The 17,179-nt window shown below is 42.3% G+C and overlaps 1 protein-coding gene across 1 annotated transcript; it reads right to left on the minus strand.

Annotated features, from left to right (window-relative positions):
- Nucleotides 1-6,644: 6,644 nt before the first annotated feature.
- Nucleotides 6,645-16,023, minus strand: MUC21 (mucin 21, cell surface associated). The gene is made up of 3 exons (XM_057555771.1): nt 15,894-16,023; nt 7,198-8,951; nt 6,645-6,833 (listed from the first exon to the last, which is right to left on the minus strand). The coding sequence occupies exons 1-3, from the start codon at nt 16,021-16,023 to the stop codon at nt 6,645-6,647; spliced, it is 2,073 nt and encodes a 690-aa protein (XP_057411754.1).
- Between the last annotated feature and the right edge of the window lie 1,156 nt (nt 16,024-17,179).

Genomic DNA, 17,179 nt, shown 5'->3' on the forward strand with positions numbered 1-17,179 from the left:
AAAGCAATCTACAGATTCAATGCAATCCCTATCAAATTACCAATGGCATTTTTTACGGAGCTAGAACAAATCATCTTAAAATTTGTATGGAGACACAAAAGACCCCGAATAGCCAAAGCAGTCTTGAGGCAAAAAAATGGAGCTGGAGGAATCAGACTCCCTGACTTCAGACTCTACTACAAAGCTACAGTAATCAAGACAATATGGTACTGGCACAAAAACAGAAACATAGATCAATGGAACAAGATAGAAAGCCCAGAGATTAACCCACGCACCTATGGTCAACTAATCTATGACAAAGGAGGCAAAGATATACAATGGAGAAAAGACAGTCTCTTCAATAAGTGGTGCTGGGAAAACTGGACAGCCACATGTAAAAGAATGAAATTAGAATACTCCCTAACACCATACACAAAAATAAACTCAAAATGGATTAGAGACCTAAATATAAGACTGGACACTATAAAACTCTTAGAGGAAAACATAGGAAGAACACTCTTTGACATAAATCACAGCAAGATCTTTTTCGATCCACCTCCTAGAGTAATGGAAATAAAAACAAAAATAAACAAGTGGGACCTAATGAAACTTCAAAGCTTTTGCACAGCAAAGGAAACCATAAACAAGACGAAAAGACAACCCTCAGAATGGGAGAAAATATTTGCAAATGAATCAACGGACAAAGGATTAATCTCCAAAATATATAAACAGCTCATTCAGCTCAATATCAAAGAAACAAACACCCCAATCCAAAAATGGGCAGAAGACCTAAATAGACATTTCTCCAAAGAAGACATACAGACGGCCACGAAGCACATGAAAAGATGCTCAACATCACTAATTATTAGAGAAATGCAAATCAAAACTACAATGAGGTATCACCTCACTCCTGTTAGAATGGGCATCATCAGAAAATCTACAAACAACAAATGCTGGAGAGGGTGTGGAGAAAAGGGAAACCTCTTGCACTGTTGGTGGGAATGTAAATTGATACAGCCACTATGGAGAACAATATGGAGGTTCCTTAAAAAACTAAAAATAGAATTACCATATGACCCAGCAATCCCACTACTGGGCATATACCCAGAGAAAACCGTAATTCAAAAAGACACGTGCACCCGAATGTTCATTGCAGCACTATTTACAATAGCCAGGTCATGGAAGCAACCTAAATGCCCATCAACAGACGAATGGATAAAGAAGTTGTGGTACATATATACGATGGAATATTATTCAGCCATAAAAAGGAACGAAATTGAGTCATTTGTTGAGAAGTGGATGGATCTAGAGACTGTCATACAGAGTGAAGTAAGTCAGAAAGAGAAAAACAAATATCGTATGTTAATGCATGTATGTGGAACGTAGAAAAATGGTACAGATGAGCCAGTTTGCAGGGCAGAAGTTGAGACACAGATGTAGAGAATGGACATATGGACACCAAGGGGGGAAAACTGTGATGAGGTGGGGATGGTGATGTGCTGAATTGGGCGATTGGGATTGACATGTATACACTGATGTGTATAAAACTGATGCCTAATAAGAACCTGCAGTATAAAAAAACAAACAAAACAACTAATACTAAACTTTCATTGGGTTATTTGTATGGAAATATGTTAATATAAATGTTTCAGACATTACATGAAATTTCTAAAAATCTTATATTTGTATTTGTATGGAAATATGTATGGAAATATGTTAATATAAATGTTTCAGACAGTACATGAAATTTCTAAAAATCTTATATTTGTATTTGTATGGAAATATGTATGGAAATATGTTAATATAAATGTTTCAGACATTACATGAAATTTCTAAAAATCTTATATTTGTATTTGTATGGAAATATGTATGGAAATATGTTAATATAAATGTTTCAGACATTACATGAAATTTCTAAAAATCTTATATTTGTATTTGTATGGAAATATGTATGGAAATATGTTAATATAAATGTTTCAGACATTACATGAAATTTCTAAAAATCTTATATTTGTATTTGTATGGAAATATGTATGGAAATATGTTAATATAAATGTTTCAGACATTACAGGAAACGTCTAAAAATCTTATATGTTCTGGTATAATGTTATAAGTAATAATCCTAGTTATTACTTTAAAATGTATATCTCAGAAATAACTAATTTTCTTGTCAACTGCATTATTATGAACTTTCATCAAATCTTTAACCATGGTCATTTTTAAGTCTTTTGTCATTTACAGACAGTTCTGGGTGTACTCTGATGATTTTGCAAATATGTTCCTATAAAAGAGTTTCATCTTCAAGAAATTCATGGAAAAGACTCTGACAAGTACAGGTTTCTGGTAACTGACTGTACTGCTGAACTGAATGAATAAGCATTTTCAGAACTCTAATGAAAAACTGATGAACTCATAAAAGTGCTAACAAAAGATCAAGATGAAAAAAAAGAAATTAATTACATGGGACTGAGTGAACTGATGAGGATGAGTATAATTTTTGTGACTTTCTGTCTGAATTAAAAAAAAAAAAAATCCCACAAGGACTCAGAGGAAAAGAATATACAAATCAATTTTCACTGCAAAGTAAAGGAGCTGTTACAGTGGAGGATTACTGGACTGAATGTCAATGTTATGACATAGTATAAGTGTGTTTCATGTGTGGTAATTGCAATCATTGTTGCTTTTGTTGTGGTCATCCATGTACAATGCTTGGTGTCAGTCTATCTATCTCTTGTAAAAATAAAATACAGTGTGTGTGTGTGGAAAAAAAAAAAAAAAACACACACACACACAAAAAAAGAAAATACATTGGAATAGGGGAGCAAGTCCAGGTGAAAATCTGAATGCAGAATGCAGTCTGGAACTGGCGTGCGGGGACAGCTCTCTCAGCCTCCACAAGGAATGTTAGAAAGCCCGTGAGCCCTGGCTGAGCTCTGGAAACCTCTGCGCCTCATCAGGCCGTTTTTATGTCTCCCATCCTCTCTGGTTTCTACCCCTGTTTTTCTGCCTTGATATTACTTCCCTTACATTATTCTACTGTAATATTTTTTGCTTGTAAGATTTTTGTTAATCACCCTACCATGCCTCTCTGCACCAAAAGATATGTTTATAAACGTAAAAAAATTTCCTGTGGCTTGTAAGTGTTAAATTTCTCAGTCCTCAATAACATTCTGGTGAAAAATAAATGAAAATGTTTTTCTTATGCAATGTTTTTATCTTTCCCCCTTCTCCAACTCCACAATGTTTTTCCATATTTTCAAGAAAATGTGTAACATGAACCTTCCCAATATAAAAAATAATAACAAAATTTATAGAGTGCTACCAAATGTACTATTCTAAGGGCTTCACAGCAATCTCATGAATTGGGTACTGTTATCACCCTCAGTTTTACAGATAAGCAAACTGAGACCCAGGAAAGTGAAGGAATTTGTGGGAGGCCACGCTGAGTTTAGATTTAAAACCGGAAATTCTAGTTCTTCAATCTGTGCTCTTAGCAGGTATGCTGTACAGCCTCTGGATCTTCCTTTCGTCTTAAGATAAAATATTAGGGACTTCCCGGGTGGCGCAGTGGTTAAGATTCTGCCCTCCCAATGCAGGGGGCCCAGGTTCGTTACCTGATCAGGGAACTAGATCCCACATGCATGCTACAACTAAGAGTTCACATGCCACAACTAAGGAGCCGGCAAGCCACAATTAAGGAGCCCGCCTGCCGCAACTAAAGACCCAGCACAAACAAATAAATAAATAAATATATTTTTTAAAAGATATAAGATTAATCAGCTGGAAGTAAATGTACAACTTATAATGTCTTTCTCCTTGAAAATCATGCAAAATATCCAACTGTGATCTAAACCAAGAAACTCTTGAATGAGACACTGTTTCTCCTTACGGAGAACGGTGTATTAGCCAGGGAAGCGTGCTTCATAGTAAGTTGCTATTTCCCAGCAAAGTTTTACAAATCTTGAATATTCTAAAATAGATAGACAGACAGATAAGGTGGGTTGATTTGCCATAGGGTTTTCGCCTAGGTTAAATAAGGCACTGCCACTCTTATTATTTCTTACTGATGCTGTGTTTGCTCTGCTTTCACGAGTTGCTCCCCCCAGAAGGATGTATTCTTTGACAGGAGATGGAAGAGAAGAGATTGTTAAGCAGAAATCTTTATCACCCCTGCTACCTCACTCTACAATATATCTGAATCAATAACATCTTAATATGTCCAAAAATTCCCAGTTTATTACACTTCTTTTAGCCCCTAATAGGAATTTATGTGAGGCAAGGGAAAACATGAAGCCCTCCTCTGGGTATACGATGACTAAATTAGAAGAGATTTTGAGTTATCCCCTTTATTTGCACCCTGGAATTTTTTGCACCTAGGGAAATCCACCATAATAATATAGGAGCTAGAATGTAAAAGGTGGGTGGGTGGCTATAGAAGGAAAGCTAGAAAAGTATAACTAGCAGATGCTTTGACCACAGGCACAAAATACATACGGAAGTTGAAGATCTGGAAGATGATTCCCATAAGATATCCCACACCTGCATAATACTCTTTAGAAAGTCTTCATATACCTCCAAGGGTATGGGCAGACTCCATTTAAAGATCATTGCACTAGGCCAACAGTGCAAAAGCGCTTAATCCTGTCAACATCCTAGACCTCTGCTTGAGGAAGACCTCAAACTTCCTTGGTGAGCTGGGGCTTTGTCGGGTTAAAACATGTTTCGTCCATGTAAGCGGATCCCATGATGAAAGTTGAGTCATGATGCTTCCTAACTCTATGTACACACTCCAGTTTCTGGGAGTAGCGAGATATTCACAGTGTAACCATGTCAATTAACCACAAGCTGAATTACGTACTCACCGTGGTTTCATCTCTTCATCTCCCACTGTCTCAAAGTGCCCATTGCTGTTTATCTTTGGAAATCAAAATTTTTATTTACACGATATGCCTGCTGGGTAATAATATTTTTACAGCTTTATTGAGATATAATTTATATAGCATATTCACCTGTTTAAAATAGATGTTAATGGGGTTTAGTATATTTACAGAGTTGTTATTAATAAGCCCTTTCAATTTGCAGACTAAAATATTTCTTCCCTGTTGTTCTTTTAGTTCCTCTGGTCTACCTCTTCCTTTTTTCTCTGTTTTGAATCTTACTACTTGTGTGTTAGTCCTCCTGAATCAGTCCTCCAAGTGTGTTCTATTTTCTGTGTCAGTGATTTTCATCTCTGGTTTGTTGTATCTAATTGAGCTACTTTCTCCACTTGCTCTTCTAGATAACTAACTTTATTCTCAACCAGCCTCTTTGCATTTGTCTATTAGAATTTTAAACTTGAAAATGCATGTTTTACATTTTTTAATTATCTAAATGGACTCCCTTGCCTTATTTTCACGTTTTTCACATTATGCTTTCCACAGTTCACACCAGTGGGAGGCAACTTTCTAGGGGGTTCAACTCAGCTTCTCCTTCCGGTTGCTGGGTCTCTGTAGGTAAGATAATGATGATGTTGATGATGATGATGATGGGCCTGTACATGGCTCAGCATGGCCTCACTGGCTAGGATCAACTGTCTGGTTTGCGGACACTTGAGAAACACAATGAGTGGTGGAAGGCAGAGCAGTTTCCACTGCTGTGAGTTGGGGTGAACCCACCAACAACCTGCTAATTCTCTCCTGAGGCCTCTGTCCCCGGTGGAAGTCGTGTCACTGGCCTCATGGATTCAGAGCAACCCAGCCTTTCAAAGCAGCTCGCCTCTGTCCTCTGAGACCTGCAGGATCAGGGAGCCTTCTATCCTAGACCATGAAAGGGGTATGTGCAGCCTTTGTGGGAAGGGAATTCATGAGAACTTCAGGCTTTACCCCAAGTGTCTCTGCCATGACCCTCTTGAAAGGAAATCTTAGCAGGCCAGGAAGTCTTTCCCTTGATAAAAACAGGAAGCACTTTCTCTCTGCTTCCAAAGGCAGCACTGAGAGTGAAAGTATCAACCAACACCTTCATTCTGACAATTAACCCAGGTCTAGAGCAAATGTAAATGGCCTGGAAACTGTGACTTTGAGTGACCTCCCTCCCCGCCCCTCCCCCCACCCAACAGCATACCTCCTCTGGTCATGCTCTGGGTTCTGCATGTGCTACAACATAATCTCTACCGACCACAGGCCTAATCCATGAGCCTATAGGATCTGGGCACTGCCCTCCCTTCTCATCTCTCCCAATTCAATTCCCCTCTCAGTCTGGGAGATTCTTGCGGGCACAGGGTTCCTGCTCGGGGCAAGAAGGATTAGAAAAAGGGGACAGTTATGGATGATGTCTCTGGATTTTACTGTGGAGATTCTGAATGCCAAGTGGATTCCAGCATGGGGTTCTCTCATACAACCGGGAAATTCAACTCGGCACAGCAGACACCCACTCATGTGCACACACAGGTTCTCTCTGTGATATAGTTTGTATGTGTTTATTTCTTAGCTAAATGACCAGCAGAGTCTCCTCTTTCCAGTGTCTGGTAAAAGCAAGAGAGAGGGAGGAAGTGTCTTCCCCAAGGCTGGCAGAGACCCAAACAAAGCTGGGAGGGGACTCCTGGGGACGAATGAAAGGACACTCAGATCTCTGGTCCCCCAGACTGGCTCCCTCTGGGAGGAATGTGGCTCTCTGGCTTCAGCAGCCACTTAGAGCCCATCGTGGGTCTCTCTCATCTCCATGGCTACTGAGGATACTGGTCTCCTCCAGAATCCGTTAGGGCTCCACCCAGACCTGTGGTGGACTCCGTGATTCCCTCCAGGGCCTGGGCCGAGGTTGGGGCCATGGAGTCGGTAGACAGCTCTGTCAAAGACATTTCTCAGGGACAGGGAGTTTCTCTAGAAAAAGAAGGCAGAATCATTTCAGAATTGGATTCCCCCCCACCTCCGAGAAGCCTTCACCAGGGACTCCTTGTGGAATCTTCTCCCCCTTTAAAGCATTTCACTCATTCAGCAGTCCTTCCACCAGTCTTTATATCTTCTTTTGCTCCCCTTTCCGCACAAGTCAATAGCTTCCTCTGCACATTGATTGGCTCCTCTGGTTCTAACTTGCTATGTCTCTTTAGTAACTTTCTCCTGATTTTTCTTTCCTCCCTACTCATCCCTAACTTGTGGCCCTACTATTCATACCTCATTTCCCTATGTTCCTGCTATTCCTTCCCCCCAGGCACTTCCCACCAGTGCCTATATATTAGGCACTCACCACACAGAAGTAGAGTCCAACAAATAATCCCACGGCCACTACAACCGAGACCAGAGTGATGAGGAAGATTTCCCATGGCTTCAGGGACCCACTGGGCTTTACTGTATTCACTGGAGTTCCAGCACTTGTGCTAATTCTGTTGGAAGTTGTGTGTGTTCCAGTTGACAAAGGTGTACCAGAGCCTCCTGTGGTTGCACTGGATCCAGTGTTGGAGGCCGTGCTGGTCCCACTGGAGGTTGTGCTGGATCCAGTACTGGAGGTTATGCTGGTCTCACTGGAGGTCATACTGGAACCAATATTGGCAGGTGTGCTGGTCTCACCAGAGGTCATGCTGGATCCAGTATTGAAGGCTGTACTGGTCCCCCCAGAGGTTGTGCTGGATCCAGTGTTGACAGGTGCGCTGGTCCCTCCAGAGGTCAGGCTGGATCCAGTATTGGAGGTTGCGCTGGTCCCTCCAGAGGTCAGGCTGGATCCAATATTGGAGGTTGCGCTGGTCCCTCCAGAGGTCACGCTGGATCCAGTATTGGAGGTTGCGCTGGTCCCTCCAGAGGTCATGCTGGTTTCAGTATTGGAGGTTGTGCTGGATCCACTGGAGGTCACTTGGGATCCAGAGTTGGTGGCTGTGGTGGTACCACCATAGGTCGTGCTGGATGTAGTGCTGGAGGCTGTCCCAGTCCCACTGGAGGTTGCACTGGATCCAGTGTTGACAGGTGTGCTGGTCCCTCCAGAGGTCAGGCTGGATCCAGTATTGGAGGTTGCGCTGGTCCCTCCAGAGGTCATGCTGGATCCAGTATTGGAGGTTGCGCTGGTCCCTCCAGAGGTCACGCTGGATCCAGTATTGGAGGTTGCGCTGGTCCCTCCAGAGGTCATGCTGGTTTCAGTATTGGAGGTTGTGCTGGATCCACTGGAGGTCACTTGGGATCCAGAGTTGGTGGCTGTGGTGGTACCACCATAGGTCGTGCTGGATGTAGTGCTGGAGGCTGTCCCAGTCCCACTGGAGGTTGCACTGGATCCAGTGTTGACAGGTGTGCTGGTCCCTCCAGAGGTCAGGCTGGATCCAGTATTGGAGGTTGCGCTGGTCCCTCCAGAGGTCATGCTGGATCCAGTATTGGAGGTTGCGCTGGTCCCTCCAGAGGTCACGCTGGATCCAGTATTGGAGGTTGCGCTGGTCCCTCCAGAGGTCATGCTGGTTTCAGTATTGGAGGTTGTGCTGGATCCACTGGAGGTCACTTGGGATCCAGAGTTGGTGGCTGTGGTGGTACCACCATAGGTCGTGCTGGATGTAGTGTTGGAGGCTGTCCCAGTCCCACTGGAGGTTGCACTGGATCCAGTGTTGACAGGTGTGCTGGTCCCTCCAGAGGTCAGGCTGGATCCAGTATTGGAGGTTGCACTGGTCCCTCCAGAGGTCAGGCTGGATCCAGTATTGGAGGTTGCGCTGGTCCCTCCAGAGGTCAGGCTGGATCCAGTATTGGAGGTTGTGCTGGTCCCTCCAGAGGTCACGCTGGATCCAGTATTGGAGGTTGTGCTGGACCCTCCAGAGGTCATGCTGGTTTCAGTATTGGAGGTTGTGCTGGATCCACTGGAGGTCCCTTGGGATCCAGAGTTGGTGGCTGTGGTGGTACCACCATAGGTCGTGCTGGATGTAGTGTTGGAGGCTGTCCCAGTCGCACTGGAGGTTGCACTGGATCCAGTGTTGGCTGTGGTGGGTTCACTGGAAGTTGGGCTGGGTGTGCTACCACTGATGGATGTTATGCCTAATGATAATCATAAATGATGATATATATTGAGCATATATACTTTCTGTTCAATGGTTGGTTAAACTTATTACGTGGATAATTCTATTTAATGCTCACTGCTGCCCAATGAAATAGATATTATTATTCTCAACAGCTAAGATGAAAAAATTGAGGCTTAGAAATGTTGACACTTGCCCAAGTTTGTACAGCTAGTAAGTAGTAGAACAGGAATTTGAACCCAGGCCATTGAATCTGCACTTTTAGCTACCATGCTAAGTCACCCTCCACATCCACCCCCAACACCAGGGTTACATGACCTAATTTCACTGATAGTAAGCTTATTCCATCATCTGCTGTACAATATTCAACACAGATAAAAAGTATTATAAAGGAGTTGTAGAACCCAGGTGAAACTAGTATATATTGATTAATTCATTATTAAAGTGGTATTGCTTCTTTCTTGGAAAATATTTCTGAGTGTTATTCAGAAAACACCTATATTAGAATTATCTGGGGAGCTTGTTGAAAATAAAGATTTCTAGGCAAACCACTCCAGACTAAATGAATCAGAGTCTGAGATAGGCCTAGGTATCTGGGTGATTACATATGCATTAAAGTTCCAGGGGCTCCTGATTACAAGGCAAAGGTTAGAAAAGAGCAAGTTATATGTAACTTAAATATATAAGATCTCCCAGGATTAAGGTCTGCAAATCAAGATCTACAAGTATAGGGAAGCATTTCCACCTTCTTGAAGGCTCAGCTAGAGTTAAGTTTGTGCCTGTTTTTTGCCTCTCACTACCTTGAAGGACAAAGATGCTCAGCCTCTCCAGATAAACAAAATTTATCTCATTTGTGGCTCATTTTACTATTAATTTGGACATGAGTGCCTAGCACCTCACCCCACACATGTGTAGCTTATTTGAACTAACATAGGATTAGAGTTTAGCTCTATTTGGGGAAGGACCCCTAAAATCTGCAATGGGGTACAAACTGGAGTTAAGGTTAGAATCATGAGTAAAACTAAATAAGAAACTGAGATGTACAAGAGTAGGGGTGACGTGAAAGAGGGAGTGGATTTGATTTGAGAAGTTTTGGAGAATAGAATAGTTGAGTCAAAATTGTATGAGGGCTAATTTTGATTCAAAATGATGAATTCTCGGGGCAGTACCCTGATGGTCTAGTGGTTAGGATTCGGCACTTTCACTGTCGTGGCCCGGGTTCAATCCCTGGTTGGGGAATTGAGATTGTGCAAGCCGTGTGGCACCGCCCAAAAAAAAAAAAAAAAAAAAAAGAATTCTCTAAGAAGTCATGCTTCCTAGTTGCACAATAGGAGACGGCCCGAGGAGTGTTTAATAGAGTGTCAGAGGTGCGGAGCAGAGTGGGAGTTAGTTTTGACTTGAATCCTTTTCTACTTGGCCTGAGGCTGACTGAGGCTGATTGTGGAATAGGGGTTAAGGACACGAGAAAAATTAAGTTTTTATAATATAGAAGAGTGATATTTTAAAATAACAGTTGGGGCTTCCCTGGTGGCGCAGTGGTTGAGAATCTGCCTGCCAATGCTGGGGACATAGGTTCGAGCCCTGGTCTGGGAAGATCCCACATGCCACGGAGTAACTGGGCCCGTGAGCCACAACTACTGAGCCTGTGCATTTGGAGCTGGTGCTCCGCTACAGGAGAGGCCGTGACAGTGAGAGGCCCACGCACCGCGATGAAGAGTGGCCCCCGCTCGCAGCAACTAGAGAAAGCCCTCGCACAGAAACGAAGACCCAACACAGCCAAAAATAAATAAAATAATTTAAATAAATAAATAAATAAATAAAATAACAGTCAACTCTTCTTGTTATTAATATTTAAACCCCAGCCATATCTCACAGGTTGTTACCATTTTATAGATGCAGAAACGGAGGCACAGAGAAGTTAACTCACCCAAAGTGTACCGGTAACAGATGGAGCCGTGATTCAAACATAGGCAATTGGAGACCAGAGTCCACAGTTTTAACCACTGTGCTCTGACTGCCTCCCAGGTGACACCTTATTAGACTGAAGTGATTGGAGTGAAATGATGACCCTCACTCTATGGCAGAGAACCAGAGTTATTCCTAGTGCTGGTCATCATCTCCCGCAATCCCTCAAAAGTTCACAGACCACCAACCTTTAAAGAAAAGCACTCACCGTATTCTGAAAGTAGGAGATGCAACAGTAACCAGTACATAGGGCAAATGTTTCTTTTCTGCATCTTGATCTGCCTCTTTGTGGCTGGTAAAAAAGATGCTTGGATCCCAAATGTGACGAAGACCTAGAAGGCAAAGAACAGTATTCTTGAGAAAGGAGAGTTCAAGGTGAAGAGATAAAGGCTGGAGCTTCCAGGAGCTTGGGTCTCCAACATATGTGTTCTTGGAAAGAATCTTGAGCTTAGCGGGGTGGGAGACTGGATACCTGGGCTGCTTGAGCTTCCTCCACACGATGTTGTTGCCTCTTTCTTTATCATGGAAGAGCTGCAGGAGCCTTTATAGTTTCATATAGGGGAGGGGTTGGGAAGTTGACTTCTTCTTCTGCCAACTATGAGCAGGTAACAAAACAATACTGAGCCTGGGAAGGAATAGACTGGGGTTCAAGAGGAAGGTGAGAAAGGAGAATGACATGATCATACTAGGCAGGGCACTGGGCTGGGTTTGAGCAGGAAGTAGAATGGGATAAAGGAATCAAGGTTGTCAGAGTGGAAGAGACCCACCCTTGAGGCAAAAATAGGGCCAGAAACCTGTTCCAGTTCAAGACTTTGTTTCCTGGTCAGAAAGTCCTGTGTGCATGCTTTAAACACGGAAGAAGCCCTAATAGACTGAGCTGAAGGGCAGGACCCGACATCTTTGAATCAAAAAAAAAAAAAAACATTAGACCTCAAAGAGAGCAGTAACTAGGGATCTGGGCTCCTGGGATATGGGCAGAAGACAGACGGTACATTGCTGAGCATGCAGTAGGCATCAACAATGCACAATGACTGAACAGGAAAAGAGAGATCCATGGGTAGTGTAGCCGTCTTTGGGGTCTCTGGCGCATGGGGGATGAGGGTGGGGGAGAGTGTTGAATATGCAGGAACAAGCCACCTGTCACACTCATATCAGGTAAAGGGGTGGTATAGGGCCCCCCTTTTTAAAAATTTTATTGAAGTATACTTGATTTACAATGTTGTGTTACTTTCTGCTGCACAGCAAAGTGATTCAGTTATATATATATATATATATATATATATATATATATATATATATATATTCTTTTTCATATTCTTTTCCATTATGGTTTATCACAGGATATTGAATATAGTTCCCTGTGCTATACAGTAGGACCTTGTTGTTTATCCATTCTATATATAATAGTTTGCATCTGCTAATCCCAAAGTCCCAATCCTTCCCTCCCCCACTCCCACAAAGGCCGCCTTTTGATTCTCATCCATAGGGGTTCCTGTCTTGTTTGTTTTCGGAGTAATTCATAGGAACTTTTCTTCCCTGAGATCCTTCAGATGTTCCTTCTCATCAGCCTTAATGAAGCATCTCTCAGCAAGGTATACCACGGGCACCACATAAGGAGACTTCAGGTCTGTTGGGGGAGGGAGATACTTAGTCCAAGTCCTCTAGGAACTTCGAGTTGGGTCTGGACGCAGATATAGCAGCAGAAAGGACACACAGTCAGCTAAATGAGCATGACTGAAGAGACCCAAATGAGTGGAGGGTTGGGGAGTTTATGGGGAAGGCTTCTTGTGGCCAGGGTAAGGGGAGTGGGATTGAAGGGAGTTCCAGTTCACAGTCTGTATGACCGAAGTCAGCTGTCTCCATTCCCTGTCAATGAGGAGAAGCTTCGTGGAAGAGGCGACATCTCAGGTAGTTTATTTATAGGTGAATGAGTATCCCCGACATGTAAAACCTGCTAGAAAGAAGCTGGCAAGCAGGAGGTGGCTGGAGGCATGAAGGAGCTTGGAATAAGTCAGTCTGAGAGTCAGGAGGGACAGAGTGTGCTAGGAAAGGCTTACATGCCTAGCAGCTGTGATGGGTGGTTCCTGAGGTTGAGGTGTGAGGGGCCAGTCAGTGACAGGTGGGGTCTTGAACTCCCAGAAATCCTAATCTGTGGCTGTAAAGCCAATAGCACTCTAAGAAAGAAAACTTTTCTTCCCTCTAGAATTAATTGGAGGCAGAGGTCTTGAATTCAAATCCAGATTTCACCTTTTAGAGATATCCTAAAAAAGTTTTACATGCATACTTATCAGTCTAAATGTAATTAATATCTTTACAATCCTTCAAAACAATACAAGGACCTTGGAACTCTTTCATTCTTATTACCTGTCTCCCAGCTCAAACCCTAACATTATCAAGTATGTTAATTCTATCTTGTTTTTTAACTTCATGAGAAATTATTGCTATCTGCTAACACACCATAAGAATATAGTCACACAGCTACATTAAGCTGCAAAAGAGACTGGGAAATATAGTCCTTTGCTGGGTGGACATGTGCTCAACTAAAACTTGAGAATTCTATTTTCAAAGATGGTTAATGGATATTAGTAGACAACCATAAAGCTATGACAATATCTATAGTTTTTTGTGGATCTGATCCTGTTGTCTATTTGTTTTGTTTTGTTTCTTGCTGGCTTTCACTCATGGTACCTCATTTGTGATTTGAGATTTATGACTATAAATTTATTTTTCTTGGGTTGTTATCTATATAAGTCCTTTGAAACCCAAGATGAGTTCTGATCTTCCACAGTGAATTTGCATGTTTTTGCCAAGCATAGGGAGGTAATACCACTTGAAGATTCCTTTAAATTAAATTATAGGCTTGAGCTCTTTTGAATTACCTAGGTTACATGATTTGGGGCTGCAAACCATGTAAAGTATTGTGGTTACAAGTTATTTGTCAAGAGGTACTTCCCCCATCTTCCCTTCCTCAAGAGTTACTTCTCCCATCCTCCCTTCCCCTGCACTGAGTTTAGAGACAGGCAATTTTGCTTGCATTTCCTTAGAGGAGGGGCGGGTTTGTTTTTGGTTTTGTTTTTTAATATTTATTTGGCTGCGCCGGGTCTTAGTTGCAGCACGCGGGATCTTCATTGCGGCATGCAGGATCTTTTAGTTGTGGCATGCAGAATCTTTAGTTGCGGCACTTGGGATCTAGTTCCCTGACCAGGGGTGGAACCTGGGCTCCCTGTATTGGGAGTGTGGAATCTTAGCCACTGTACCAGCAGGGAAGTCCCGGGGTGGGTTTGGTTTTAGTTTACACTCTCCCTGAACGTTTCAGATTTATGTGAAGGTCTACTACCAGAGTCCTCACCTGGGTTGGTCTGACTGAGGTTGTGCTACCTGAAGCTTAAATGCACTGGTTGGGCAAAAGTTGGCTTGAGTACTCTTACCTCCTGAGGTTCCTACCTTAACTTAGTCTTTACTTTTAGCATTCCTTACTGTCCTGCTGAATCAATGATACTTTTTTTTAAAATTTATTTATTTATTATTTATTTTTGGCTGTGTTGGGTCTTCGTTTCTGTGCGAGGGCTTTCTCTAGTTGCGGCAAGCGGGGGCCACTCCTCATCGCGGGGCGCGGGCCTTTCACTAAATGATACTTTTAAGAAGATTTTTTAGTACACCATTTTTAGTTTTTCAACATATTTTAAGACACCTAGCCCATTATAGAGCCAGAAATTTAAGTCCTCATTGGATTGTTCTGAGAAATAAATGATGGTGTATTTAAAGGCACAGCACAGTGTTTGGTGCATAATAAGCATGCAACAATAAAGGACAAAGGAAGAGCATAAATATATAGATGCCAAGTGTATTTTGAGATTTTAATAGTAGCACGTTGCAGTGATTTTCTCCTTACTTGTCATATAGCATTTGGAAGAGACAAAGAAGTGGGGAGGGAGAATCTTCCCAAAGATGAAGGAGACCTGGAGGACATGTGTAGGTCAAAGATGGCTTTCTGTCTACCTAGTTTGTATGATTTCAAGCTACAAACCCAAATGAAGAATGTTATGCAATTACAAATTCTCAAGGGAGGTTTTTACTCCCCTCCACTCAGTGTCAAGTTAGGAGACAGACATTTGTCTCAGTCGTCAATGTGCAAGGTGGGCAATACAATTTCATTCTAGTTTAACCACTGAAACTTTAACCCTTTTAGGTCTCAGCTTTCTTTAGAGTCTCCTATTAGACTCCACCCCTAATGCAGGTCCTAGACTTTGTCTCCTGTACCCTAAGTGCTAAGAAGCTGTGAGAAGGTAAGCTTAAATTCACCAGATACGGCAAATGCCCTCAGTGTGACAGCTGGTTCAGAGCTCTCCTTCAGCCTCCCTGAGTCTCTGCCTTCTCTTGGTTGTTGATCTAAATATTACCTACTATCTACCCAGCTGATTGATATAGTTACAAAGATTTTTTTCAATATTTTATCCAGTAATTTTTGTTGCTTTCATTAAGAGGGGTGGTTAATGCATCTTGTCCACTATTTTGCCAGAAAAGTAGAAGTTCTCAAAAGATTGTTTTGAGATTACAGATTTCAAAATTGTTAAATGATAGTGGCTTTAAAGTTACGTAGTACAATGCTTAGCACTTAGTAAGCACTCAGTAACAAAGGGAAAAAGGAGGGGAAAGAATGCTCAAACAGATAAACAGGAAGCAAGTCATCTTGCTACCACAAACAGTATGAGCTGTGTTTTTTAAGGCTGTAATAATATCATCCTTCTTCCTACTGGTCACACTGCGTCATGAGGAAATAAAAAAAGAATTCCAAAGCGAAAGGGCACAGGTTATTACTTGTGCATTAGGAGAGCAAAGAGAAATTGTTGTACAGTTGGTTACTGTGACTTCCTAAGAGGTTCTGAACTATGGTTAAGCTTAGGGAGAATCTTTACTTGAGCTCAGGTCCAAATCTGATGAGGCTGCAGGTCTCCAGAAACACTCTCTGTTTTTCTGGCTGCCCTGTTGGTCAAACCCTCTATGATCTCTATCTTTTCTCTGGCTCTTTTCTTGACCTTGCTCATGACCATCTCCATGGCCAATTCCCTGATGACCTTTTGGAAGCCCATCTTGACCCACTTTATGGCCACTGCCTTCTCCTCCATGATCCCCTTCTTCTGTGATATTTCCTTTTCCAGAGTGCCCTGCATTATCTAGTCTATGTCCATACTCCCCCTTCCTCTATGTCTTCCTTGGCAGCCTCTTCTGTGATCCACTTCATGGCTCTTGTCATGGCCTCCTCCATGTCCATGACTCCTGCCAGGATTCATGCCATAACCACCCCCTTGGCTGTGGCTTAATTCATGGCGCACTCCATGGCCTACCCTGTGTCCAGAGCCATACGCTCCTCCATGAACCAGTTCATTTTCTAGGCTATAGAACATTCCAGAGCCCAGTCCTGAGTCCAGGTCCAGACCAAGGCCAATTCTGTGGTCATGGAGGTTATAAATGCCTTTGTTTATCAGGGGAAAAGAAAAGTCATTCTAAAAGAGAAAAAAAATATATTATTAGAGTTAAATCCTTTTCTTTCAGATCATTAAAACTTGGATTGTCAAAAATCACAAAATTTCACTTTTCGTTCATTCTTTGTGTGTGTCTCTCTTCCTCTCATTTATTTATTTATTCACTTCTCTGAGAAAACAGCCTTCCTGATTATTGCACTTGCATATTCTCTATGTGAATGCTACGATCATTGCTCTGTACCTTGGCAAATCCGCATCCTGTACCTAGAGTAGAGTCTCCCAGAAATAGGGAGTCTTTCATTGAGTTAATCAGCCAAGAAAGTTGCGCGTCTATGAGGAAAGGTAAAAACAAGAAACTTATGAAAGTTCATAAAATAGAAGTCAGAATAGTAGTTACCCTTGGCTGGGCAGGTATTGACAGGGAGGGGACACCAGAAACTACTCAGATGATAGGAATGTTCAATATTTTGAATGGGATGGTGGTTATTCGGGTGTGTACACATTTTTAAATTAATCAAGCTGTACACTTGAGATCCGTGTACTTCTTATAAGTTATACTTCAAATTTTTTTTAAAAATAAATTACTGTTTTTAAAATTTTATTTATTTATTTATTTATTTATTTATAGCTGTGTTGGGTCTTCGTTTCTGTGCGAGGGCTTTCTCTAGTTATGGCAAATGGGGGCCACTCTTCATCGCGGTGGGCGAGCCTCTCATTATCGCGGCCTCTCTTGTTGTGGAGCACAGGCTCCAGACGCGCAGGCTCAGTAATTGTGGCTCACGGGCCTAGTTGCTCCGCG

Source organism: Balaenoptera acutorostrata, chromosome 10 (genome assembly GCF_949987535.1).
Source record: "Balaenoptera acutorostrata chromosome 10, mBalAcu1.1, whole genome shotgun sequence".
NCBI classification, from domain to species: domain Eukaryota; kingdom Metazoa; phylum Chordata; class Mammalia; order Artiodactyla; family Balaenopteridae; genus Balaenoptera; species Balaenoptera acutorostrata.